The sequence below is a fragment of the Caloenas nicobarica genome, chromosome 4 (genome assembly GCF_036013445.1).
Source record: "Caloenas nicobarica isolate bCalNic1 chromosome 4, bCalNic1.hap1, whole genome shotgun sequence".
NCBI lineage: Eukaryota > Metazoa > Chordata > Aves > Columbiformes > Columbidae > Caloenas > Caloenas nicobarica.
In genome coordinates, this window is record NC_088248.1 from 5,544,600 (window position 1) to 5,570,082 (window position 25,483).

At 39.0% G+C, this 25,483-nt stretch overlaps 1 protein-coding gene across 4 annotated transcripts in view; it reads left to right on the forward strand.

Annotated features, from left to right (window-relative positions):
- The first annotated feature begins 2,353 nt into the window (after window positions 1–2,353).
- The window catches only part of BANK1 (B cell scaffold protein with ankyrin repeats 1), a 134,994-nt gene continuing 111,864 nt past the window's right edge, over window positions 2,354–25,483 (forward strand). For 2 of the 4 annotated variants that reach the window (XM_065634135.1, XM_065634139.1), the window contains exons 1-3: window positions 2,489–2,576; window positions 18,380–18,778; window positions 24,600–24,665. In XM_065634135.1, coding sequence (XP_065490207.1) covers window positions 18,385–18,778; window positions 24,600–24,665 — 460 coding nt within the window. In that variant the 5' untranslated portion in view covers window positions 2,489–2,576; window positions 18,380–18,384. Of the gene's footprint in view, window positions 2,426–2,488; window positions 2,577–6,834; window positions 7,189–18,379; window positions 18,779–24,599; window positions 24,666–25,483 lie in introns of those variants that run through there. The other 2 variants (XM_065634136.1, XM_065634138.1) reach the window with 2 other exon arrangements.

A 25,483-nucleotide genomic window follows, 5' to 3' on the forward strand; every position in this document is an offset into this window, starting at 1 on the left:
TGTCAGCAGGAGTCTGTGTTGGAAATGGCATTGGCAGTGATATCTAGTCATATGCAGACATTACACCTCACCAGAGAAAACCTTCATGACTGGGCTGGTAGAGGAAGAAGTATAAATTGATGGCAATAATCCTGCAGTTAGAAAAATCAGTTGTTTTTTTCTTAGAAATAAGGCTGCTGGCTGTAGGCCTTGCTATGTCTAATCCTGTCTGGAGTTGCAAACAGTAAGAAACCAGTGCCATGCTCACTGTTACTCCTGGTGTTCTCATCATCCTGGACAAACCAGTATCACTGTCTGTTGTTTGGTTTGAAATACAAGTAGAGCAAATCTTATTCTTCCTTTTAGGACACATTTCCACAGTGCTGGCTCACTTTCCTCTCAAAATGTAAATAACTGGCCTATCACATTTCCATTTTGTCCCTCATCCTAACACTCAGGAAAAACTCCTAATATTGTTTTGTTTTTACTGGAATGACAGAGTTCCAAGTTCCATTTTAGTTATTTTTGTACTTAAATACATTTATACTTCATGATCTTTTTTCTTTTTATGAATTCTTATTTCTAGAGTGACTATCATCACAATTCTGACCGCTACATCATCCCAACCTCATCCAGCCACATTATCTAACCCATCTTTTAGAAGCAGCAATCATTATTGCCTGGGCAAAATAGTCAGATACAATATTTCCAAATGTTTTATCTTTGACATATTGCTTCCTCTATTATAATAATCGCCTTCCTGTTCGTCTTGCTCATGGCTCAATACTACTGACACTCTAATGCTGCGATCCCCATGTCCAAAAGTACACCATTAGAATAAGGTAATGCCCAGATACCTGTTATTCGATGAATGAAATCTGAAGGGTAAAATGAGCAGAAAAGAACAAGGGGAGTTATTCCAGACTCTTCCCGATGCATATGTAGACTGACACGCTTGGATCTAGCCTGGATTTTCCCCGTGTATATGTATCAAAAGCACAATGACCATAAAAACTCCAAAAACCATACCAAATAAAACCCAAGTATCTACCTGTGTAATGACAGAAACAGGAACAGCTCACGATGGTTCTGTTTTTCATGTATTCCAGCTGGACACAGTCCCTGCAGCATGCAAGGGCTTTACAGAAGTAGTTCTTTGACTGAAGTCCAGCCTCCTGCAGATTTGTGGTTTGTGGTTGATTGCAAACTGTGAAGGTTTTGTCACGCTGTCTATAAAGACTGCCTCTGTGTGGCTTTTCCTTTCTCTAATACTGCTTGAATTCACTTTGCAGACTTTCCTTTGGTTCAGGCAGAGCTGAGCATTTGTCTCCTCCAGTTTGGACGCCCACACTCCTGAAACTGATACTTAGCAACTTCACCTCTGAGATCTTTAAAACCTTTGACAAATTTCACTAGAATTGGCTGCAAAGCATTAAAGTTCTGGTAGGGAAGGGGAACATAGAAGTTCAAATGGGTGAGAAGCACACAACCACGCGTGAAGTGCAGTTTGGAGAAGCTTTGCTCCCTTTGGAAACCAACTTAACGCTTTTTTTCTTCCAGAAGGTACATCCAGTTTTCCTGTAATCCTATTTTAAGGGGTAACTCCAGCTTCTTGTGGGTCTGGCCTTTATTCCGAACTTGCAAGACGTTATCTTGATCAATGGCTCCTGACTAGCGTAGCAGCAAGCTGAAGTGTTTGCAGGCTCTCTCACGGGCTGCTTTGTCTCACTTTTTTACATTTTGCCTTTCCGCTCTGCTACGTCAAAAAAGAAATACACGGCATAATAAAGCAGAGGTGTTAAATCATGCCGCACCTGCACACCTTCACAGCAGGGCAATGAAGCTGTGACGCTCTGACAGAGCTCCCGGGCACTGTTCATCCTCCGTGGGCTTTCCATGTGAAGCGGCAGCTCCCTGGGGTGCTCTGGGCTCCCTGGGGTGTCCTGGGCTCCCTGGGGTGCTCTGGGCTCCTTGGGGTGCCCTGGGTTCCCTGGGGTGACCCGGGCTCCCTGGGGTGACCCGGGCTCCCTGGGGTGCTCTGGGCTCCCTGGGGTGCTCTGGGCTCCCTGGGGTGACCTGGCCTCCCTGGGGTGACCTGGGCACCCCACCGCAGCCTCGCACTAAACCCAAAGCTCCGCAGAGCTGGCAAGGCTCGACTCCCTCCTCATTTTCTCTCCACTGCCAACCAACTTCGACGGCCGAGGGCTCTGACCGCGGCTAACGGGGAGGTGGGGGGGGTTCAGCGGAGGCTCCCCTTACGCTGAGGGGTATACGGTACCGCCGGAGCGGGCGGCGAAACCCCACGGCCGGGAGGAACCGGGAGCGGCCCCACGCTTCCGGCCCGGCGGCGGCGACTTCACCGGCCGGGACAGCGCCGTGTCTCCCGAGGGAGAGAGCGAGAGAGCGAGCGGACCCGGCGGCGCCATCGCCACCGGCCGCCCGGCAGGTCGGTGAGGGGCGGCGCGGGTGTGAGGGCGGGCGCGCGCCCCGGCCGTTGGCAGCGGCCGTTGGCGCGAAGAGCCGCGGCCGCCATGTCGCAGCCGGAGGGCAAGCGGAGGGGCGACCGGGGTAAAGCCGTGCGCGGGCAGGCGTCGTGGGTGAGAAGGGTTTTTCTTTAGGGCTTTGCTGCCGGGACGGTTTTTGTGGCGGTTTTTCTCCAGGGCTGCCCGCGGGAACTCGAGGGGCTGTTGGTGGAGGGTGGAGGCGCTGCTGTGTGGGGAGCTTCCTGTGGAGAAATGGGATGCGCTGCTTCCTGGGAAGTGCCTTTGCTTCCCTAGGTTGTCCTCCAAGTGTTACGTTGGAGAGTGGAGAACCCTATGTGAGGTATTCTCTGCTTATTGGGTGCATGCCCTGTTAGCATTGCTAGTCCAAAAAAGAAAAATTTTTTTTCCTTTTGATATTTCAACTCGTGTTACATGTTTGCATCTTTTCATGACAAATCATGCCAGAGCTTTTATTGAGGCGGCTGTTCTTAGCACCTCAAGACAGCTTTAGATAACTTCTCCTCAGTTGCAAGTGGTTTCAATTCATCTGTTATTGTCTTAAAGTGCATAGTGCAATTTTTCTGAAGAGAGGGAAATCTGGCACCAAAAGGTTAAGAAATGAAGGAATAAAAGTTTTATGAGTAATGTTAACTTTGTCCTACATGTATATCCGCTCTGGGATAGTCTTAATTGGCTAATCATACCTGTGTTATTAATTAGAAAGTGATCATCCTTTTTCAGTCTCAGCATTCAGTATGGCATCTAGCCTTATTTTACACTGTACAGTAAAACACTGCTAGACTTTACACACAAATATTCATTTCCTTATTTATTATTTCATTGGTGTTTGTCGCATTATTTGTGTGCCTCAAGGCTATTAGCGTATATTTTATTATTCCATTGATAGTAATGTAATGTAGTTTCATGCCCTATACTGTTGGAAAAAATTGATGAGAAGGTAAAATGACTTACAAAGGTCACATGTAAATGAGAGGCAGTCCTGAATCTGGACCAGGAACGCTTCACTCCTGGTCCCTGTGTTCATTCTTCCCAGTTAGGTTGCCTTATTCATGGAAATACTGTGTATTTACTGCTCCCAGTTTCTTCATGTACATTTGCAAGGCTGAGGAACACTTAAGTCAAACCAGTGACTGCAAAGCTGGTTGCTCAATAAAGGAGAATTGGAAGATGTGCAGCCAGATGCCAGAGGTTTGACTTGCTTGCAGCAGGGTGCTTGGCTTTATCTTTGCAACTCTTCTATTAGTCAGGACAATTACTTATTTCCTCATTTTATGAATGAGGAATTGAGAAGGAGAGATCTGAGGGCCTGACTCTGCAAAGGTGACTCAATACTTTGGTTTACTGTTCTGGCTCACCATTTTAAATGACTACTTCAGATGTCAAGACCTAAAGAGTACCTAAAATTTGGTATCACTTTATAGCATCAAAGTAACCATATTAGATATTAATTATAAAATGCAGCATTCTAATGACATTAGCATTGTAAGTCACCTCTACCTACTACTGTCATTATACAGATGGAAACACTAGAGAAGAAAGGCAAAGTGACTTTCCTAGCTGTTGTGTAATAAGTTAGTTGTAGATAAAGTATCAAAACTCAGGACTGCTTTGCTTTCTACCCAAGGCTCGTTGCAGAATGGATATAGCTATTTTACTAGCATCTAGCCTTTGACACACAGGATTTTCTATCTGGACTGGACTTGCAGTATTGCAAGCTTCTTTAAAGAAAAAAGTAGCATGCATGGACATGTTTAATAGCATTTCAAAATATGTATATACTGTCTCAGTTACTGGGCAAGCAGATGTTCCTAGGTGTGAACAGTCAGTTGTACTCCGATAATTAGATGTTTGCTTACTGATCATTGTATCTAAACAACAGTATACAATTGTGCATGACCTGGGGACATCCAGTTTAAAGTTTGGCTTTTGGTGAATAAAGGCAGTCAAATCTTGAGTACCCATGTGAAATTGCTAGAGTAATTGCTGAGCAAATACCTAAGAGCACCAGAGAAGGCTGGCCAGTTTCCCAGTTGCTTGCAGTGAGTTCCACACACTGGCATTGGGAATTGGCAGGGAAACAAGTAAGTGTAGGTTCAGCAAGAAGTAATTATGCTGACGTTCTACTGTGTCGTCATTTGTCACTGTCATTGTTTCGTGTGTTTCTCTGCACAAGCCTCATCCACCTGGAACATCCATGAATAGACCCGTCTATTGCAGTTTTACCACAGCACCAAACCTTTATTTCCACAGTGAAAATAGGTCTATTTTCTCCTGCTGGGACACTACCTATGAGGTATTGAAGTTGCTTTGAGTAGATTGCCCAAGGCCTAGTCTAGCTCTAGTCTGAAAACTGGGATACTTGATGGGAGAGACAGCCTTGTTACTTGTCAGTACTTTGAAGGAAAACCTGGCGTAGAAGAGCTTCTTTATGCAAATTCCACTAGGTATGCTGCACCTTGTAGAGAGAAAACATCCGTAATGCATGATCCTTGATGACATCTGTCCTCACTTGAAACAGGAGGCACTGACAGGTAACTTGTTAATGGCTATGCTGTGTTTGAGTTATCATACCTCTCTGCAGTCGTGAACATAAATACTGTCACTGAGATCTTCCACTGTGTGCTCTTTATTTACATGATGTACCTTTCTGTGCTTCCAAATGTTCCTGGGACAGTTTACATGACAGATGTTCTGGAGGGAATCTAGACATTGAATATACACAAATAATACTTGATTTTTGTTTTTCTCAAGAATTAGGGATCACTTGAACTCTCTTTTAGGGACAAAATATGTCTCATACCATAATTTGATCCAAAATCTAAGGGGTCTAATGGCGGAGTTTTGAAGTAGGTTCAGCAATAACATAATATTACCAATATTAATAATATTACCAATATAATATTAATAATATTACCAATAATAATATATTAGTAATTTGAGTATCAAAGAAGCCAGTACTGCAGAAGCTGCTGTCATCTGTTTACAATCTTATTATTCTGAAAAGAAGTTCCTATTTTTTATTATTGATGCAACGTTTTGATATTTCTGCAGTGGGAAACAAAAATATAATACCCAGATTTAAAGCTGAAATCTGTCTCCTTAATACAAATGGAGATCTTCACCGTGGATAAAGAAGTTATTCTGATGTGTACTCCAGATGCAACATTTCCATGCAAGTCTGCTGACTAGAAACTAAAATTTTAAATTAAAAAAAAAAAAAACATTGTATGAGGAAAAAGAAAAATGGGATCCATTAAGCATTGAAACTCAGGTACCTTGTAATTAACATAAAACTATCATTTGTCTTCAGAAGTGTTGGGTTGCTGATTCAGATTCAAAACTTGATCCTGAGACGATGTTTTCCTTATGCTAATCCTCTCTGGTCTCCCTTCTCTTGCAAGCAGTTGTTACTGAGGTTTACATATAAGCAATTGACCACCCACATTTGAAAAATTTTATCACTGATTGCAAGGTAAAGGTGAAAGAAAGCACAATGATCTCAGTCTCTGAAAAGAATAACGTTTGTGTCCAGGGACTTGAGAACCGCAGTGTCACTGTTTTCTTGTTTGTATATCTCTTGAAGCTGGTCTTTGATCATTTGGTTAGCTTATATACTCCTTTATTAGGTAGGTAATAAAGAATGTTTTGGCTCCTCTAATAAGCATAAGTGCCAGAATGTGAACAGCAGCCATAGCTTGTGGTATAATTATATCCTCCTGGGAGGTCCAGTCATTTCTGGCTATCATTAAAAAAATAAAGTTGCACTGACCTTTTGTATAAATTGAGACTATCACAACATGAGCCGTCATAAACAGCTAGGTTTTATTAAATGTAAACAAAAGTAATAATAAGTTCAGAATAGTATTTTAAATATCTAGGAAATTTGAAACTGCTGCGAACATAAGAAGAGAGTCATGAATACCAAGATTTAAAGTTTAAACTGGCATCCATTTTATGTGATAACATTGATGATTATTTAATGTTCATTGGCTCCCTGCATAGTAAAAAAGCAAGACTTTGTATTAAGCCACAGAATTTAATTTATGCTATCATGGACCTGACCGTTAAAGCATACTGGTCTCAAGCAGTCCCATCATTACTTTGTTTTTCAATCTTTCTATGAATCTTTGTGCAATTAAATAAGTTAAGGCTTACACATGTTTGACACTGAGACGGTTCAAACAGGTATAGCTGAGTTTGGAAAGCACCCTTTTGCTTTCAGATCACATGCTTAACAGTTGTAAGTGCCTTGAAACTTTATACAGGTACTTATAAATAGCTACAGTTTGTGGCTATGATTCACTGCTTCTTGTAAGGGTAGGGGTGATGAGCAGTCATTTTTAGTGTAGGACTATTTGTCAACTAATGACTCTTCATTATTGCAAAATATTAGACATTATTAAAGACAAACTTAGTAAGTACAATTCATTTTAGCAGTATCTTGAAATTACTTTTATGATAAATGAGAATTAACATATCTATAGGAAATACAAATATTGCCTTAGTATAGCCTACTTGGAATATCAGCATTCAGTGATCTTCAGCTACTACTTTCATCAGAGAACAGTGGTTTACTAGTATACCGCCTGAGCACTGATTCGGAGCATTCAAACCTTGAAGTACACAGTAATGTATGCTACGATTAGAAAAGGAAAGCAAGCTTCCTTCTTCCTTTTTGATCTTGAAGATAATGTACTTCAAAAATGTAAGTAAATGACAGAAGTTGTTAAAAAAGATGCCAAGACTTTTCAAAAGCATGTAGTGCCAAGTAATTCCCATTATTTTTAGGAGATGAGCTTTTGTGGAAATTTGGGACAGACAGTTCATGGATAGATGTTCAGAAATGCCCACATGTTTTTTAAGAGCCTGCTTGTTTACCTTCCTTGAAATACTTGGAATTTCTTTTCAAAATGCTTAGGAATTGCTGTAAAAATATAAGGCCAATTCCCCAGCTAGTGTGTGTCAGAATAGCTCTACTTAGCCAAGGACGCCATGTTGCTGAGCATTATCAGAAGGAATTTTGCCAGTGTTTCAAACTTTTTAAGGTTTTCATACTTCCATTCTGCTTCTGTAACACTATAATCTTAGCATCAAAACTTCCAAATCTGTTTCTCCCGTTATGAATTCTCTTCCCTGTTCAAGATTAATCATTTTAGAGGAGGCGAAATATAATTTGGCCTTGAATGCATGAAACAGAGTCTGTAATGATTGAATTGGAGAAAAGATACTTTCTGTGAAAGTTTAAGGCAGATCCTACGTCTATGAGTTTGGAAACAGATGATTTTTCTTCTTACAGGGTACATTCAGGACAGTTTCATTTTAATTTTTCTTGACAGTTTTCTACAAGAGTTTCAAAACAGCTCTGTTTCATTGGCAAACTTGCAGCCTATATTTCAACACTGAAGTTTATAGAATTCATTAGTATCGCGATCCATATTCCTGTATTTTAGCTTGCAAGTAGGTAGTGTATACCATAAATTTTGTACTCCCACATGCTCTTAAGTCTATGCTGTTTATTATGGATAACATAGAGTAATCATTATTATTCATTTTGTATACAACCTCTTATTTAAAACATGCCTTAAATTATATCATAAAAAGACAACCATCTTTTGAAGCTATGACGGCTCATTCGTTAGATTTAGTGTGTTTTGGAGACTTCTTTGAAAAGCTAGTCCTTTTTATCAGAAACCAAGGGTTGAACATTGACCATATTCAAAATATTATAGAAGTCAATTATACTATTTTGTTTATTGCACCACAATTGCATCACAGATGAGCATTGTAAAATTTAAATTGCCAGACTGTACGTACTCTCCAGAAAACAGTTTGTTTTGTTTAGTACACTGAAAAGAGCAAAGGTTTCACACTTACCTAGGAAAAAAAAAAAAAGCTTGCCTGAAACAATCCAGTACTGGATAAATGATAGTTAAGAATTTAAGTCCTTATTGAAGCAGTAGGAGTCTTGAGAGGAGTGTTTCCAAACTTAAATTCCTTTCTTTTTAGGGATTTATGTTTCTTACTGGAAGATCAGATTAATGAAAAGTTTCACAAGAGATTTAAGCAACTGTCATTTTTTGAAAATGACTCTTGATTATACTGTTTTCTTCCTAGATTTTTCTATTCTTAGTATATTGTTAAAGTCTTTTCACTGAATTTTAATGTCATAATAAGCACTTAGTTTAACAAGTGTTTCATTTTGTTGTAGTCCTAGCTAGCCAATACAGGTACCTATGAGTGCATTAAGTACCACAGGACCATGTGGCCTTGCAGTCCGTACCTGCTATGAATTCAGTGGAAGTGGCTATGTTCGAAAGCATCACTTGAGAAACATGCTTTAGTGCAAGTGGGCAAGAGCAAGTTGGAGCTTAGCTGCATGCTCATGTTACTACGGTTTAGCGTTGAGTGGCTGTGGTCAAGTCAGTAAGCGCTCTCAGGACTTAGTTTCCCGGATGCTGTAAGGCTACTTCCACACTGGGAAATAGCGCTCCCAGCAGAAGGGGATTTGTAGAGGCCAGCAGTAAGTGCTAACAACCTGGTAGCCATGCAGGGTACATTGAAGGGAGCTTTTTTTGAATTTACTCTAGTCTGATCCTATGGGATTAGCAGGTGGCACACAACAGGTGTGATTCTGAAGCACATATTCTGCTTTACTTTTTTCTGAAAGGTATGCAGTTTATGTGTTCCATGGCCGGTCAGTAAGGCGAAGCACAACTTGGTGAGGACAATCAGATGGTTTATTTTAAATGTATACTCATGTTCTTAACTGAATATTAATGTTACTCACTCTGTCATAGCTGTTGCTCCAAGTGGCAATCTTCCCCTCTCTTTAACTCCAGAGGCTTGGATTTATCCCAGGCCTCATTTTCCCTTTTGTCAACAGAAGCGTTTAGGCAACTGCAAGGCAAAGCAGGCTGGGGAGTTGATCGAAGTGGTGAATAAAAAAATAAGTTGTCAGCATGGGCATAAGTAACTGTATAGTAGAGATGTGTAGGACCGCCCCTTCGTGTAGCAGTGAGATTTTTGTGTGTGTGTGTTTAAGATGTTTATGCAGTTATAGCAATAATCTGCAGTAAACAGAAGGTGGAGCATGAGTGATATAAACTTCGGAGGAAGAAATACAAGACTGCACGTTGTGTTTCATATGTACAGCAAACACGCAGTCAGTTATTGCTCAGCAGTTGGCATGTGGTAGCATGTTAAACTGTGGTATCCTGAGGAGTCTTAGATTAGATGCTAATAAAATGTATGTGCAAAGAAGACAGTGCTAGACCTATGGCAGCAACAGCCTGTTTTCTTTTAAGATTTTTCTTTTTCTGGGTACTCAAGAGCAAAATAAAAATTTGGTTATATAGATTCAGTCAAACTATGAGGGGCTTGATAATGTAAACTGCAGGATGCTTCATAATTCCTTGGTCCTGTCCTGTCCCCTTCAAGCTTCTGAGATTTACTATATTTGAACTACATAGATTCTCTGACTGTAGTGAGATAAGGTTTAATTTGGTGTCAGAAATGGTTCAAGAAGGATGCATTTTCACTTTATTCTGTACCTTTCTAACTAGAAATGGAAGGCGGCGTGCTTGAAAAACTAGAAGTACCGGTGAGATACATTTCTTCCAGTTTACATAATTATGTAGACGTAGTTTTCCTGTTTTTTTCCAACAGTGAGAACATATGGCAATGACAGTGAAGTATGGTAGGCAGGTATATAGGGTGTGGTAAATCTGTTTGCAAGAACCTGAACATACAGAACTTCCAATTGGTTCATTTCCAGGAAGCAACCCATTTGATCAAAGGCAGTAGTAGTTATATTAAACCTTTCTACGAGGGCTGTCAACTAGAGGAGGACTCCAAATCGATACCTAGGTAACTCTCCAATTTAGTCCTATTGTAAGACTGGTAATAATTTGAGGATTTTGCAGAGGGGAAAGGTAATTGCATGTGTTTAAGTTATACTGAGGAGATACGCTTGCTGGAAGAATGTCTTTTGAATCTCATGTAAGTTTTAATGGTCTTTGGACATTGCAGTTGATTTTGCAGTCCTATGGGTGAATTATGCAAGGGCAGACTCACACTTGTGACTAACTTGATTTCTTTCTGTCTGATGGGCAGAAGTAAAAGGAGGTGGGTTTAATGTAGAAAAGTCAGCTTTCTACTGAGGTTGTTGCTGAATGTTTTACTTAGCTTGGTTTCTAACTCACTGTTAGCTCTGTCATTGCTCATTTTATGAAACTACACATTTATGTAATGATTTTTCTACTTCATTTACTTCCTTCTGCGTGCATCATTAACATGAATGCTGTTGAAAAGGTTAACACAAAAATATAAAGTGTCCAACATTGATTAGAGGTTTGTCTTGGGTTTTTTTTGTTGTTATTGTTTGGGGTTTTTTGTGCCTGTCACTTATTTGTCAGAAAGGAACAAAAGAAATGAGCTGAAACCAGAGGATACTTTTTTCTAGAGCCTTGTAGCTTAGACGTGTTACATATCAAATAGAAACTGCTTCTTATACTTCCTTTAATGTCTGGATGAATGCTCAGGTAAATGAGATGCATAAAAATTTATTTAAAAACAGTCTGTAAAAGCAGGAGAAGATAAAACCATTTGATTTATGGGCTATCAGGAGTCCTCCCTGGATACTCTGCTGACTTGTAGCAAAGGAAACATAATTGTTTTAGAAACCTAAAGAAGTATGGGTAAGACACTGGAGCAGGTTGCCCAGAGAAGTTGGGGATGCCCCATCATTGGAAGTGCTCCAAGTCAGGTTGGATAAGTTTTTGAGCAACCTGCTCTAGTGAAAGATGTCCCTGCCCGTGGCAGAGGGTTGGACTAGGTAATCTTTAAAGGTCCCTTCCAACACAAACTGTTCTGTGATTCTATGACTGCTCTAAGACAGTTTTACCTGACAGATTTCTTGTGTCAATGATAACCTGTAACTTAGGAACTGTCAAGATGCTCTCCATGGTTAATTCAATGTATTTGACCATGTTGCAAATGCAGGAAACACAGAAATCTCTCTGAGCAGAAATTGCAGTAAGTGGTGATAGTTACTGAAAAACATTGTCGTATAATGACGACTGTCTGATGATGTGTCTGCTAAGTCTCTGGTGTATAAATTACACTACCTAATGTGTAGAATATTTTCCTTGTGTTTGATAGAACAGTGCTGCTGTGTGACCTCCCTGGAGCACAGCAGTTAGAACCACAGCAACTTGCCGAAATAGTTATTGCTTGCAAGATCAGTGCTTTCTGTTTGGTTGTATACACACCTTTTTCTGAGGTATATTCTTTTGTGATAGAAGCAAATGTGCTAGATTTCATGAGACTCTTTCCCCTAGTGCTAATTAATATCTGCAGAGCATGTTTTCTATGTTTCTTATTTCAAAGGAATTAGGGAATTCGCGAGAAACTGATGTAAAAATGAATGAAAGGTGGCAGAGAAAATAGCAACAGAAAGTGGAAGAAAAAGCAAACAAGTTGAATATAAACGAGCAGTTCAAATGTGATCATAAATCAAAAAATCCCTGGGATAAATCAGGATGGGCATATCTAGAGAGATCCTGATAAGAGAAACACTGGCCATGAAAAACAAAAACAAAAAAACCCCACTTTGGTCTACCATAAGAGTGAAATTTTGAAACTGGAATTTTTAAAAATGTTTCGTGTTTATAGAACTGTAGTTATAGTGATAGTATAAGGGAAAGCTTCAGGTGGTTGTTGCTTCTAGTAGCAATAGCATCAGTTAATACAAACTTGATACAGCTTGTTCAGGTTTTTGTGTGACCTTTAAGACTTGTTCCACAGCAGTCATAAAAAAGTAATGTATTACTTCAGCTCTTTATGCTATCAGTATGGTATATTTTTCTCTTCATGATTTATTCTTGTCTAAAGCATTTCTGAATTACCTGACTATATTCTGCTAAAATTTACCAAAAGTGCAATTTGCTCTCAAGGAAGTGACTGTAATAACACAAAATTTTGCATCATTGCAATAATGATAAAGGAGGAAGTGTACCTTGAAATAGAGAACTGAGTTCTGACCTTTATATCCCATGTTTGTGTTTAGTCATGTTCATTTGGAATGAGAGCACCTGTCCGTCAGTAGGTATTCAGCTGTGGATGGACAAGGCCTCCACAGGTGAAGATACTGTGATAATCATTACATTTCTGTATGTATTCACAGGACAGATCAGAGAGGCCTAAACCAGGGAATAAGGCCAAATCACTCTTCAGGAGAAACAGCTTTTTGAGCATAATGTTGGCTTTGTCAGGTTCGATAGTCAGGTATCTTTCTAGTCTACTTTGGTCAGGTCCATGCTGTGGAAAGGTACCCCACAAACTCATTTGGCTCTCTGTTCCTGTTGGCACTGTAGAGAAGGTCAATGGGATTTCTTTAAAGAGAAAGCCTAGAAGATTAAGCCTAAACTCATCCTATTTGGAGGAAAATCGTTCCTCTCCATAGAACCTAATTTTGCCCCCTCCAGATCTCACTGAGCTTAGTGGGAAGAATGATGAGGACAGGAGGCTTGATTTTATACAGATAGAGCAAGTACTTGTTTTCACACACAATGTAGCAATTAGTGACAGAAGGTACATAAACAATGAAAATGTTCTTATTACATGCTAGTTAAATAGGCATTTGAGAACAGAAGTGCAGCAGCTCTGCTGGCTGATATAGCGATGGCAGGAATGTCCCATGCTTTAGGATAATTGCTTTAATTGAAACAGGTGTGCCACAGTGCTGCAGCAATTTAGCTACCTCGTGATCTCACTCTGAAGTTTACAAGCAGGCTCTTATAATTTTCATTTCCATTAGTGGAACATCTCTGAGAAGCAACATAACTGACTTGAAAACATTTTCCATTATCTGCAAGTAGTTCTAAAGTGCTTTCTGCTGTCCTTCCCATGACAAATACATTTTTGCTTGCTTCAGGGGATTTGCTTTGCAGACTTCCAGCAACCAACATCTAGAGATGCATTTTGAGATACTTTTACTGGATGTATAACAGGTACACTGACTGGGAAAATAGATGTCTTGTGGATGCATGGAGGGCAGTTTATTATGCTAAGGCCACTAGCTAGTGTTGAATTAAATGTTCTCATTCCATTTCCAAATGTTAAATTGCAGAGTTTTTTTAAGTGCTGGTGAAACTTTTTCCATAGTTCCTTATTATATAATTTTAAGTGATCAGGGCAAGCAATGTGAAGAGATGAATGGCTGAATCTTTGTGAAAAGGTTGCAAAGGGGCTAAGAGATTAAAGGTCTTTTGTTTCGGGAATCTCATTTGAACTAGTATGTGTGCTTGCCATTCTCATCCTACATACAGCCCAAATGGAAATGAATCTTCTTGATATTAGAAGAAAGGGTTTGCAAATCTCCAAGTGAAGATAGGAGTCTAGGTCTTTCACATTGCCTTATGTTTCTCATTCTCCGTTTTTTATCATTGTGTCATGACCCTTGACAACACTGATAGTTTTATCCTACAGGGTAAGAAGAATATGGGGGAAAGGGAAAGTAGAGATGTCTCAGAAGGAAAACAGACATTTTTCAAACTGTAGTAGTTTTGAAAACCATGGACTTAAGACTCTCTAGATCAGGGGTATCAAACTCATTTTCACTGGGGCCACATCAGCCTCGTTTTGATGTTGACTTTAAAGGGCTGAATGTAATTTTACGTCTGTATAAATGTTTGGTTCTCATAAGATTCAGCAGTTTTTTTCAGAGAAGGCTTCAGATGGCATGTTTCCTGAGATGCTCTGTTTTGGGCAACCACACGCCAGTAACTAGAGAATAGTTCTGCTTGTCAGAAGAACCCTTTCAGGTTATGGATGACTGCATAAATTATCTCACTATCTCTCATTGCTGAACAAATAATACATTTTATTTCTAACTTTGAGCCAGTTTCCAAGTAGGAGTAGTTGAAGCATGGCTTAGTTTTGTCAGGATATGATAGTTTCTATTAGATTAAATTTCAAGGGAACAAAATTCATCTCAATGTGGATTATATTCCAAGTGCAGTAGCTTCAAATAAATATTCAGTGAGAGATGAAAATAATGAAGGGGAAAAAACTCTAGTTGGTAAGTTAAGCATTGTTACTGTGTATTCAATGTTGGGTAGTGTTGCATTAAAGTTAAACTTCAGATTTTGTTGTTTGAAGTTAAAGGGATACTATTTTGAAAGCAGATATTTGGGTGGGCTTTAATTATTGAGTAATCTGCATGCAAGCATCTGCATCTTAGTAAAATTTCTGAAGGCAAAAACATTTTAGATAGGGGACTTCATAACTATTCCTGGGGTAAACTTTGACTCTACATTTAAAGTCAGGTCAGCATTTAAAAATAGTGATATTTCACCTTTTAATACAATTTTGGGCAAGTAATATGTAGGTCTTGCATTCCTGCTTAATATCAAAGTTAACTCTCAATCTAGAGGACAGATAAATCAATGGCAGAATAAAAAATCAAGCATATAATTCAAAACAAAACCCACATTTGGTTTCCCACAGGTAGCTTGATAGCACTAGCTGCTTTCTTCAAACCAATAAACAAACATTGCCCCAAACTGCAGCACAAAATACCTTGCTCTGACAAGTCTCTTCTCAACAGCATGACTCTTCCCTCTGAATATAGATAGAAAAGAGAAATCAAATATGGCAGCCATATTAAATTAAAGTTTTATGAGATGTATGTTGCAGAGCCTTTCTTCCATCAACTATGGTGTTAGATGTATTTCACTCCCTTATACAAATAAAGCTTTCTTTCTCATAGATAAAAATAAATATAGTTAAAAAGAAACGCAGTCAAGCCTTCAGGAAACATCTTAAAACTCCTTTTGCATTCATGCTTATCTAAGGCCAAAGCTGCAGACTTAGGTGCAGATAAACGGTAAAGAAATAGAATTACTTCATCTTCTTCTATCGTTTAGATGCAGCTTCCTCACTTTTATCTTTAGAATTTCTTGAGTAATCAAGCCTTGTACTGTCCATTTGCACAGGGCTGAACTTTATACCTTATGCATATTTTTATTATGATTATTATATAACGTCAGCTCTGTAAGAATATTTCTACTGAAGGACTTACTCCTCCATGCCCAGCACACAGAGAGCTCTTCAACTGTACCTGAACAGTTGGGTGCAGCAGTCCTTTCCTGTTCTGGGATACAGGAATGCCTTTGGGGAGCTTCCAGTCTGCACAGGAATGAGGCGCAATTGTGCACCATTCATCACCACTGCTCTCCTTCTACTTGGAGAGAAAACTTCTTAGACTCTTGGTCAAGTGAGTGCTGTTGAAGACACCAGCAGATCCGTCTTCTGCACAACGAGGACACCAAGATTCTGTGAAGCTGGGGGTGGGGGGTGGAGAAGTTACCTTTTGAATTTAAACATGCTTTTTTTTATCCCTTCCTGCAATTCCACTTAGCTATGTCCTTACCCAAATCCATCATAATAGAAGGAAACGCAGCTGAGCATGAATTTAAAATGAGACCTTTTAAGGTAAAGACTGAATGTGAACTTTCTGTGCATATCTGAGGTAATCTCAAATGAGATTATTTTATTCTTCCCATACGCTGTATCAATGGAGAGTTCACAAAAGTGCAGAAAGAATGGTAGTAGTTCTACAAAACCTCTCTCATAGTGGGGAGAGTAATAATCCCAGTTTACAAACTGTAATGAAGGCAAGGCTAAGAGTCGCTTCATGAGAGTCTGAAGACCTTAGGGGACAGACTTCTGAGGGCAGATACTTCTTCAAGCTTGCAGAAGTAGATAAAACTATATTCTGTGACTGGAAGTTGAAACTAAGCAAATTCAAACAGTGTAAAGAGTGAATTCTTAAATCTTCTTCATAGACTAAGTATCCTCTTCAAATCCATATTTTTAAGGACCTTTACAGTGCTTTTAGTAAATAGGGACTGAAAATAAAAGGTGCTTGGTGATTCTGTTTCCTGTGGTAGGAAATGGTGTGGTCAGACTGAAAGAGCTTCTGGCCTTACAGCTCTGTTAATATAATATCTGCTTTTGAAACTGTGCAGCAAGTGCTTTTTTCCTACTTTTTATTCATGCAAGTTATGGAAAATCAAATGAGATTGTGAAAACAAAAAACATTCCAGCATTGCAGCAAGTAGGTTTCTTGTCTTAGTGTCATATACATAACTTTGCTCTGAGTTAAATTGGAAATATGCTAGTGTTTATTTTTACAATTAAGCCAGCATTTCAGCAGAAACTGGCATTTTTCAGAATGCTTTTACCATGGAAAATGTAGCAGTCACCTTTCCAAATACATTTTGAAAAATATTACCCTGCTCTAATGTATTAGTCAGGGTCAGTCATCTTGAAATATCATTATCCACTACCATATTGAGCTTGGTCCTGTATGATTTCATATGACAGAAAACTTTTTAAAAGTATGAGTATATGGCAGCTATCCTCCAAGCAGCTTAATAGACATATAATGAACTCAAGAGACAAAGCTATCGTGTCCCTACTCTACAAGTTTCAGTCAGCCTTCAGCTGGATAAACTTTATTTGAAATATCTCCTGAGTAAAGAATGAATGAACAAAATTTAGAAAGAATTTCTTCTAAAAAGAAGGGGACTCCAGTAATTAAAGCACTGATCCTGGACTGGAGGTCTAGGTTCGGTTTCTTCTTTTGTACAAGGACTTATGTGGGATCCTTGCAAGTTTGTTCTCTTCAGCTACATCTGTACTATGCTTTCAACAGTGCATCCCACTACCCAGATCCATTGTGTGCCCAAGAAGCATTTTAACTCTGTGTATGCCCACCATTTCCACATCTCTTGATATTCACAAACAAGCAAGTTACCCACCTGCACAGAAGCTCTGGTGCACTGCAGACAGGTGCCAGTCAGGTTGCCCGACCCATCGGGAACCTGGGAGACACACTGAAGTTCAATGCAGGTAAAGTCCAGCAGCTGTATTTGTTCTTGAGTCTTTTACTGGTGCTTCACTGTGCTGTGATCGTGAACTATTGCAGAGGTATTAAGCTACCCTGGCATTTTAGTGTATATTGTATTGGCGAGCAAATCAGGTTTTTTATGGTTACACAGAATGATTGAGGTTGGAAAGGGCATCTGGAGGCCGCCTTGTACAACTGCCCTGCTCAAGCTGGGCCACCCAGAGCCAGGACCTGTCCTAGCGCCTTTTGAGTAGCTCCAAAGAGGGAGATTCCACAACCTCCCTGGGCAGCCTGTGCCAGTGCTCACAGTAAAAATGTGTTTCCTGATGCTCAGAGGGTGCCTCCTATGTTTCAGCTTGCGCCTGTTGCCTCTATTTCGTACTGTCACCCTAGTAACACTGTCAATGACTATTAGTCTTACTAGCATCACATTTTATGTCTTAAAGAGAAAGCAGAACTAAAAAAAAAGTAGTTTTAGATTTGTCAAATTCGTAAGTAATTCTGTTAGAATAAAGACAGTAACGAACGATCAGTAACGACCGTCGTAATACTACGCTGCCAAAATATCTTAAACATACCAATCCTGTTTCTAATGAAGTCAGATCATGTCCGGTGTTCGAACATATATTCTTTATTTCTGCCTTTTAAAGTTAACTGTTGCATTTTTAATAGTATCACCTGTTTGTCAAAAATCTAGGAATGAACAGAATGTGTGAATGCACTCTAGTGTCTACACTGCCATTTCAGTATTCATTCTGAAATACTAGTTGAAGCTATTCTGAACATAAAATATTCTGAGCTATTTTAACAGCATTTCTGTGGATGATCTTTCTGCCTTGGTCATTTCAAGGTGATGCCCTGTCTTGTTTCTTCAGAACCTTGAGTTTTTAAATGGGGGGAAACTATCTGTTTTCTTATAGTTATAATGGATTAAAAATGCATTTGAAATTATTTTTTTGTTTGTTTGTTTTCTTCTCTCTAGAAAATATGAAGGATATTCTCGTGATATATGAACAAGATGCAGAAGAGTGGGCTCTGTATTTAAAATCTCTTTTTGAACACATTGTGAATGAAGGAGGAATCTTGCTCTACAATCTAGAGACTTCGTCTTTCAAGCACCAGGAGCTATTGTCTTTACCCTGTTATAAATGTAAACTCCTGATACTATCATGTGGACTTCTTAACTGCCTGAATCGAAAAAGAAGTTATTTTCTAGAGAAAGTTCTAAAACCTCCGGATAATGTGGTGATTCTACTTTGTGGAGTGGAGAATTCAGATATCCTTTATGAGATACTGACCTTAGATGGAGGCAGCAGAGAGATTTCTACGGAGCAGGAACCTGAGGAATATCTCTCTGTTGTTACTGGAATTATTCAACCAGGTAATCTAAAAATGAAGACTTTGTATGATTACTAAATAGTTTTCTTAACTGTATTGATGTAATTTGGAAGATTTTTTTAAAAGTGATAGTTCAGATTTTCTGGAGAAATTATCTCTCTTCAGCTTGGTCTAACAGTTTAAGTTGGATAGTTCATTTTTCATTGAAGTGTGATGAAACTGTTGTACTCTTAGTCCAGCTTCATTTTCACAAGGAAGCAGCTTTGTAAAGTCTAAAAGCTGCCTCTGGCACCTGTGAACCTACCATCACCATTTCACAGTAAGATTGAAGAGCTGACAACACTTTTTTCTCCTTTTTTTTTTTTTTCCTCTGAGTTTACAAGCCTCAAACTCTACAAGACTATGGGTTTATGTTTCATCTCTTTCAAAATGCCTTAATGTGGCAGTGTATATATCTCTTTAGATAAATCTGACGGAGTGAAAAATAACTACTGAGAAAGACCCAGTTTCATGGATGGTGTCACTTTCTGTGTGACACGCAAAAGCTCTAAGAGCAGAAGTTCCCTTCCCCTTTTACCAACCCAGGTATTAAAGCTGTACTGGAAGGACTAAAGCTATCTGGTTTGTATGTGTTTGCACATCCATGAAAACTACAAAGAAGCATTAATGTAAAAATTAGCACTTCTGGAATGCAAGAAAAACACCTTTCCTGAGGGTGAGAGGTACTGAAATGGCAAAGTTTGTGCACAGGGTTTAGTTTAACCCAAAGTTTAACATCTCCAGGCTGCACAAATGAAAGTGAGAAATAGCTTTAGAAAGACAGATGGCTGGACTACTTTGGCAAGATGATGTAGTTGTGCACAGGTTTCAAGTAGATGGCTGTGTGTTTTCCTTTGAGACCATGTTTACTACTGCTTCTTTGTAGTATCTAGGTCTCTTACCTCCTCTCAGCTCTTCCTATTTTGTTACGATTTTGTCTACTAAGCAGAACATTGTGCTTCTGTCTTTGTTACCTGCAAGGTGCCTTATAACAGCACAGGAGCTTGTGGTTGAGAGAGACATCCTCCAGTTCAGGAGTTTTACTTGGAGATTAACTAGTTTTAGATGCAGATGAACAACCAAGAATATTCTTTTGAACACAGGGGTAGAGAGACCCTAGCTGGTGGGTGTCCTTGCTGTCTTGGGCTTGAGCAGATCAGCGTAAGCCTACTAAAAGGCTTTCAAACCTGCCTAGAATGTGTCTACACACAATTTGGCTGTATCAGATCAGTGCTTTCAAAACAAAGTTTAGACTGTTCCTTCCCAAACATCTCCTGTTTTAACATTTCTTGCAGATGGGCATTTATTAACCTTTTCCTCAGTGTATTTTTTTTTCTTAGCATCTCTCAGACTTTACATTTTGGGCCTAATTACAGTTGCCTGGTTTGCTTTCAGGAGATAATGTTTGCAATTTCTGACTGTATCTGATATTTAGCTTCAGATTGAAGTTCCTTGGCAGCTTTTTAGTGGAAGGAAAACAGTGGGTCTATAGTATGTATGCCTGTGTGTGTATATATATATATATATATATATATATATATATATATGAAGGAACTGGGCCCAGAGACAGTCAGTTGACTCATACACAGGAAATTGCAAAGTTTTTTCAAAGATAAACAGTTTCTTAGAAGACAGATGAGGATTCTTTGCTTAGATCTGTGCATTCATAAAAATATTTATTGTGTCTACCCTTGGGATTTTACTTACATAGTAATGTCAAGTGACTTAATAGCTCAAATGATCTTTTCTTTGGCAGAGATCAATATCAACAACTTCAGAGACAAGTACAAAGCTGAATTAATGAATAGTTTTTGAAGGCCTCAGTCTCAGTGCATACATCTTTACCAGGGATGCATAGACTGTGGCTGGGATCAAACAAGTTCAATTGACTGAACTAGATCCAGGACTGGGAGTAGTGTTGCTGCCTGGTGCTTAGGAGTGTAAACCTCCTCCGTACACACAGCTGAGAACTGCTCTGCCTGTTTTTTTTCTGTACTGATGCACCCTGGCCGTCAGGCAGGCCAGCTCAGATCAGTGCTTCCTAGGAGACCTCTACTTTGCTCTCTGTTGCACAGTGCAAGTATTCCAAGCGGGAGATTTTTTTGTCACCTGGGATTTAAGCTCTGAGGAATTAAGATGTGTGTGTCTTATCATTATTTACCTTTGCTTAAAGATAATGGTGACTGCTTGCAGTGTCTGTATTATGATACTCTTTTGTAGAATCCTATTAAGCTCTTAGCATTTGTGGTATCTGTGGCAGGAATTTTGACAGACTAGTCATCTGGGAGAATTTTTTTTTTTTTTTTTTTTTCCCCTTGTATTTAAAATGGCTTGCTAAGGGGTTATTGAGTATACTTGGATTATTTTTCCTTTGCAGCAATTTTTTTATGCCTTTCTTCAGGACTGTGTATTCAGAAGATTTCCCATCTCTTTGTGTGGATAATCATCTGTCTCTTTTAATTGTTTTCAGTGCCTATCTCTTGTCCCTTACACTTCTGGTTTTGGAGATAGAGATGAAAACACTTCTGTGTATATTCCTCATACTTTTCCATTCCCTTTTTTCCCCTGAGCTGTTCATTGCCGTTAACTTGTTCCTCCATGCATTTGTACCTTCTTGTCTCCTCAGTACTAACAAGAGCTGTATGCTACAGTATGGTCCTCATTTCCATTTTGCCCTGCCAATGAGTCTTTGAAAAGCTCTGCAGGGACTGCTGCTAAGATTGGCAGATTAATAAATGTTGCGAAGATGTTCTGTTTCTCCATCTCCAGACAGAATGATTGCTGGGATGCCAGTGCAGTGACGAGGATTTGTAACGAGGGTGACTGTCAAAAAAGTGTGGTTAGTGTCATTAACTTGTTTCATGTGGTACGTGATCCTGGCTATTTCAAACCAGAAGAGAAACTGAAGTGGCAGCGTGGTGGTGGCAACCATAGACAAGATGTTGAGACTGCCATCCCCTGCTGCTTAAACTGGTTGAGTTCATTGTTATTTCTTCTCATATTTTTGCAAAATCCAGAAAAGCCTTTATTCATTATAAATCAGATTTCTTAGCAGCTCATGTTTTGATCTGTCTAGCCAGTCACGGTGACCTGTACCCTTGAATTCTGAAGTATGCAGCATGTATGTGATTTTTTTTCTCTTATTTTTGACACTAATTGGATGAAAACTGCTTACACCTTGAAAAGTGAATGCACTGACATCTTAAAATGAATGTTTTTAGCAGCATTTAGGACAAGCTCATAAAAAGTTTTATTAATAATAAAAGTCAAATGACTAGAACATAAGTACTACTGCAACAGCATGTACTGATTTAAATTAATGTACTGTGATTTTACTGTTGTTTATTTAGGTCGTAATTTTTTATTTTTAAAATGAATTCATGGATTTATATTATCATCATTAGTCTGCTGTTTCAAGGTTGCAAGTGGACACCATCCAAATCTGTGTCTTGTTTATGGCACAACAGTCATCAGTCAGTATTTAGTTACAGTTGTGAGGCTATTTCTGTAGCTTACAAATAATTTTAAGTTTAAGATTTCCAGCAAGTATTTTGCAGCTAGAACTGTAAGTCTTCAGGAAATGCATTCTTTGAATATTTTTTGGCACACAAGTGTCGTTATGACAAAATTGCTATTTGCAATTTCACCATGAGGTATTTCTGTGAAGTTAGTGTCAGCTTCTTGTAAAGAGGGTAAAAGAAGGGTGTTGCTTTCCAGATTAAAAAATTGTAACACCTATCCCTGAAAAAATTAGTTGTAGCATTTACTTAAGTTCATAGCGAAAAAAAACCAAACCAACAAACCCCCCCAAACTAACCAATATTAGGATAGCAAAAGAACAAATTTTTTTTTTTTTTTTTTTTAATAGAATCAGATTTTGCTCTGGATAGGGTTTCTCTGTAGTTGTTTAAATGGCTATGAGGACAGAACTTGGACCAGAAAATGTTATTGCAGTTACATAGTTAAGGTTCAAAAGTCAAGAAGTTACAGGTACAAAGTAGCTGCTTAAACTTTAGTTAGAACCCTTGTTCATGGCATTGATTGCCTTTCATTATGTAAGTGCATTGTTCCTCTCTCCCCACCTCCCCTGCCAAGAAGCTGCCCTCATTAGTACACAGGATAAATAGTACTCAGTTAATTAGCACTTATTTGATACTTTGTTTTGTGTTTGAATTTGCGGTTGCATTATTTATGTATTGAATGTCATTCAGATCCTCTTGAGAAAACAGAATTTCCTAACAAGCCAGATTAGGGTCAAGCATTTCTTCCACTTCTGATACCACTTTAAAATATTACCTTTCATAACACTTACCGGTATACAGTATTTTTAATGTCCATATTCAAATTCCCTTTAATTTCATATGTGTTTGTGACTGCTTAGAGGTCTGCAGGTCGGGTGTAAGGTCTTTCACAGAAAGTGCTGTACGAAACTAATGAGCACTTCTGAAAAGCATATTTGAAAAGCCTTCTAGGCTTTTGCCTCAAAACTTCAGTGTGGGAACCTGAAATCACCTAAATTCTCTAAAGCAGCAATCAGCTAATATCATTGTCCTTTCTCTCACTGGAATCCTCTCCTCATTCACTGGACTCTTGTTATTAGAGGAATAGCTGAATCAGAATCCGGTAAACAACACCTTCTTTAAGTACAAAACTACAAGTCAGTGCCAGAGTAGGTCTAACTTGTGTACTGTCCACAGTACAGATCAATTTAAAAGAAATAAGTCAACAATATACCACAAAGGGGAAAGACTACTTTTGAGTGTTTGGTTTACGCAGCCTTAATAAAGTCATCGTAAAGCAGTCACTTTCCCAGGCTCCTCTTCTCATCCTAGCCTTGGCATCTTTACCCAGTGACTCTTCAGTCTTGGTCCCTTGTAATAATACTGCTTATTGCCTTCTGGAGCACCCAGCGATATGTACAGATGCTGTACAACAGCATTTGTGTTGAGTTACCTGGATCTCAGAGCTCAAGCAGGCCTTATATCTCTTATGTCAATGTTACCTGAGATGTGGAAAAACAAGTGTTAACTTAATCCAGCATAAAGAAAGCATGGCATAGACACATATTGCATAAGATGGCAGAAAGTCTCCTGGTAGTTATTAAGCCATCAAAATCATTTCAACAAACTGGAACTGACAGAGTTTTTTAATATTTGACCAGTACTTTACATAATGTGACCATTGTTTGTTTGTTGGTTGGTTTTACCCAGTACTGGGAACTCTGTAGTCAGATTTATTGTATTCTCAAACACAGCCCCTCACAGTTGTCTTCTGAACCTCTGTGTCTGTGTCCATTTTCCGTTTCTCACTTTCCTGCAGATGATTCTATTATCTTTTCTTTTACCCAACTCCTCTCCCATTGTTTGCTATGTTGACTTTCAGGGAAACTTCTCTTCTTCCTTAAGCCCACATTTCTTACCTGCTATAGCAAATTGAAAAGATCAGTCACAGGGGTGTTTACTTTAAGGGGATAAATACAATTCCATTTAAAGATCTCTCTAGATTTGTTCCTCTCCACTCCCCTTTGGATTTCTTTTTCTCTCTGCAAAACTGTAGCTTTAAAATAGCTTTATCTTACATCTAAAATAACATACAGAATTTAGTCTAAAAAAGAGAAAGTGGAAATCAGTGTCATGGTATCAATTTTTTTTGTTTGTGCCTTTTTTTTTTTTTAGCTTGATTTTTGGTGATATCGTCCTTGGGGCAAACTAAGAATTCTGTGAAACAATCAACTAGGATAGCAATGATCACTGTCATTAGAACTGATGACCATTTTAAAGATGTTTCCAAGTAGATACCATTAAAAAATTATTCTTTTTTCCTAGATAAGCAACAGAATGAAAATCCTGGAGACTCTTTGTCTCACATCTATGAAGCAGTTCTTGCAGATGGTGAGTTGAATTCAGCTTGCATTTACTCAAATAAAGCCAGTGCTCTTCAGAAAATTAGATTTGTTTTCTTACATGTTGTCATACATGAAAGGCAATAAACTGACCTTACCATAGCATGCAGTTGTGTAGAGGAACGTGCCTTGTTCTCAAACCTCAATTCACACCTCTCTACCCACACATTCTGGTGAGGAGTATGAAAAGGGGAGGGGATTCAATGGGGACATTCTTTTTCCTTTCATTTCAGAGCAGAGAAAAAAAGAAGACATGGAGAGCTTTCCTTTTCTGTTCCCAGGATGAGGAGTTTTGCTTATGGTAAAGAAAGCGCTGATCTGAAATTTCAGATAAATCAGTCCTACGTGCACTACGTTTGTGGCATCATTCATTGGCAGCCAGTGATTGGGTGAAGCCTTGCATCCTGACTTCAGTGTGTGTTGACATTGACCATTCTGGTTTATTTATATTTGCGAAAGCCCCTAATATTAATAGGGAAAACAGACTGGCAAAATCTCTACTTGCATTTACTAAAGAGCTACATAACGTATTTCCTGTCCCCAGTTCTTACTTAAACAACTTCATTTCTGGGTTGACACATTTGTGAAGTGTTTGGCTTAACAGCACCAGCATGCTGACTGAGGGAAAAGGATGAGTAAGTTATTCTGGAATTCCTGGCACAGAAGTTCTCTGCTGCTGAACTCTGAGGTTACTGGCTCTGTGGGTCTATTTTGCTGGCAAGGTGTAAGGGCAGAAGGATGCTGCAAGCTCACTGGCTCTTCCTTACTGGCACAAATTCAATATACATGTCAGTGATGTATGGAGTT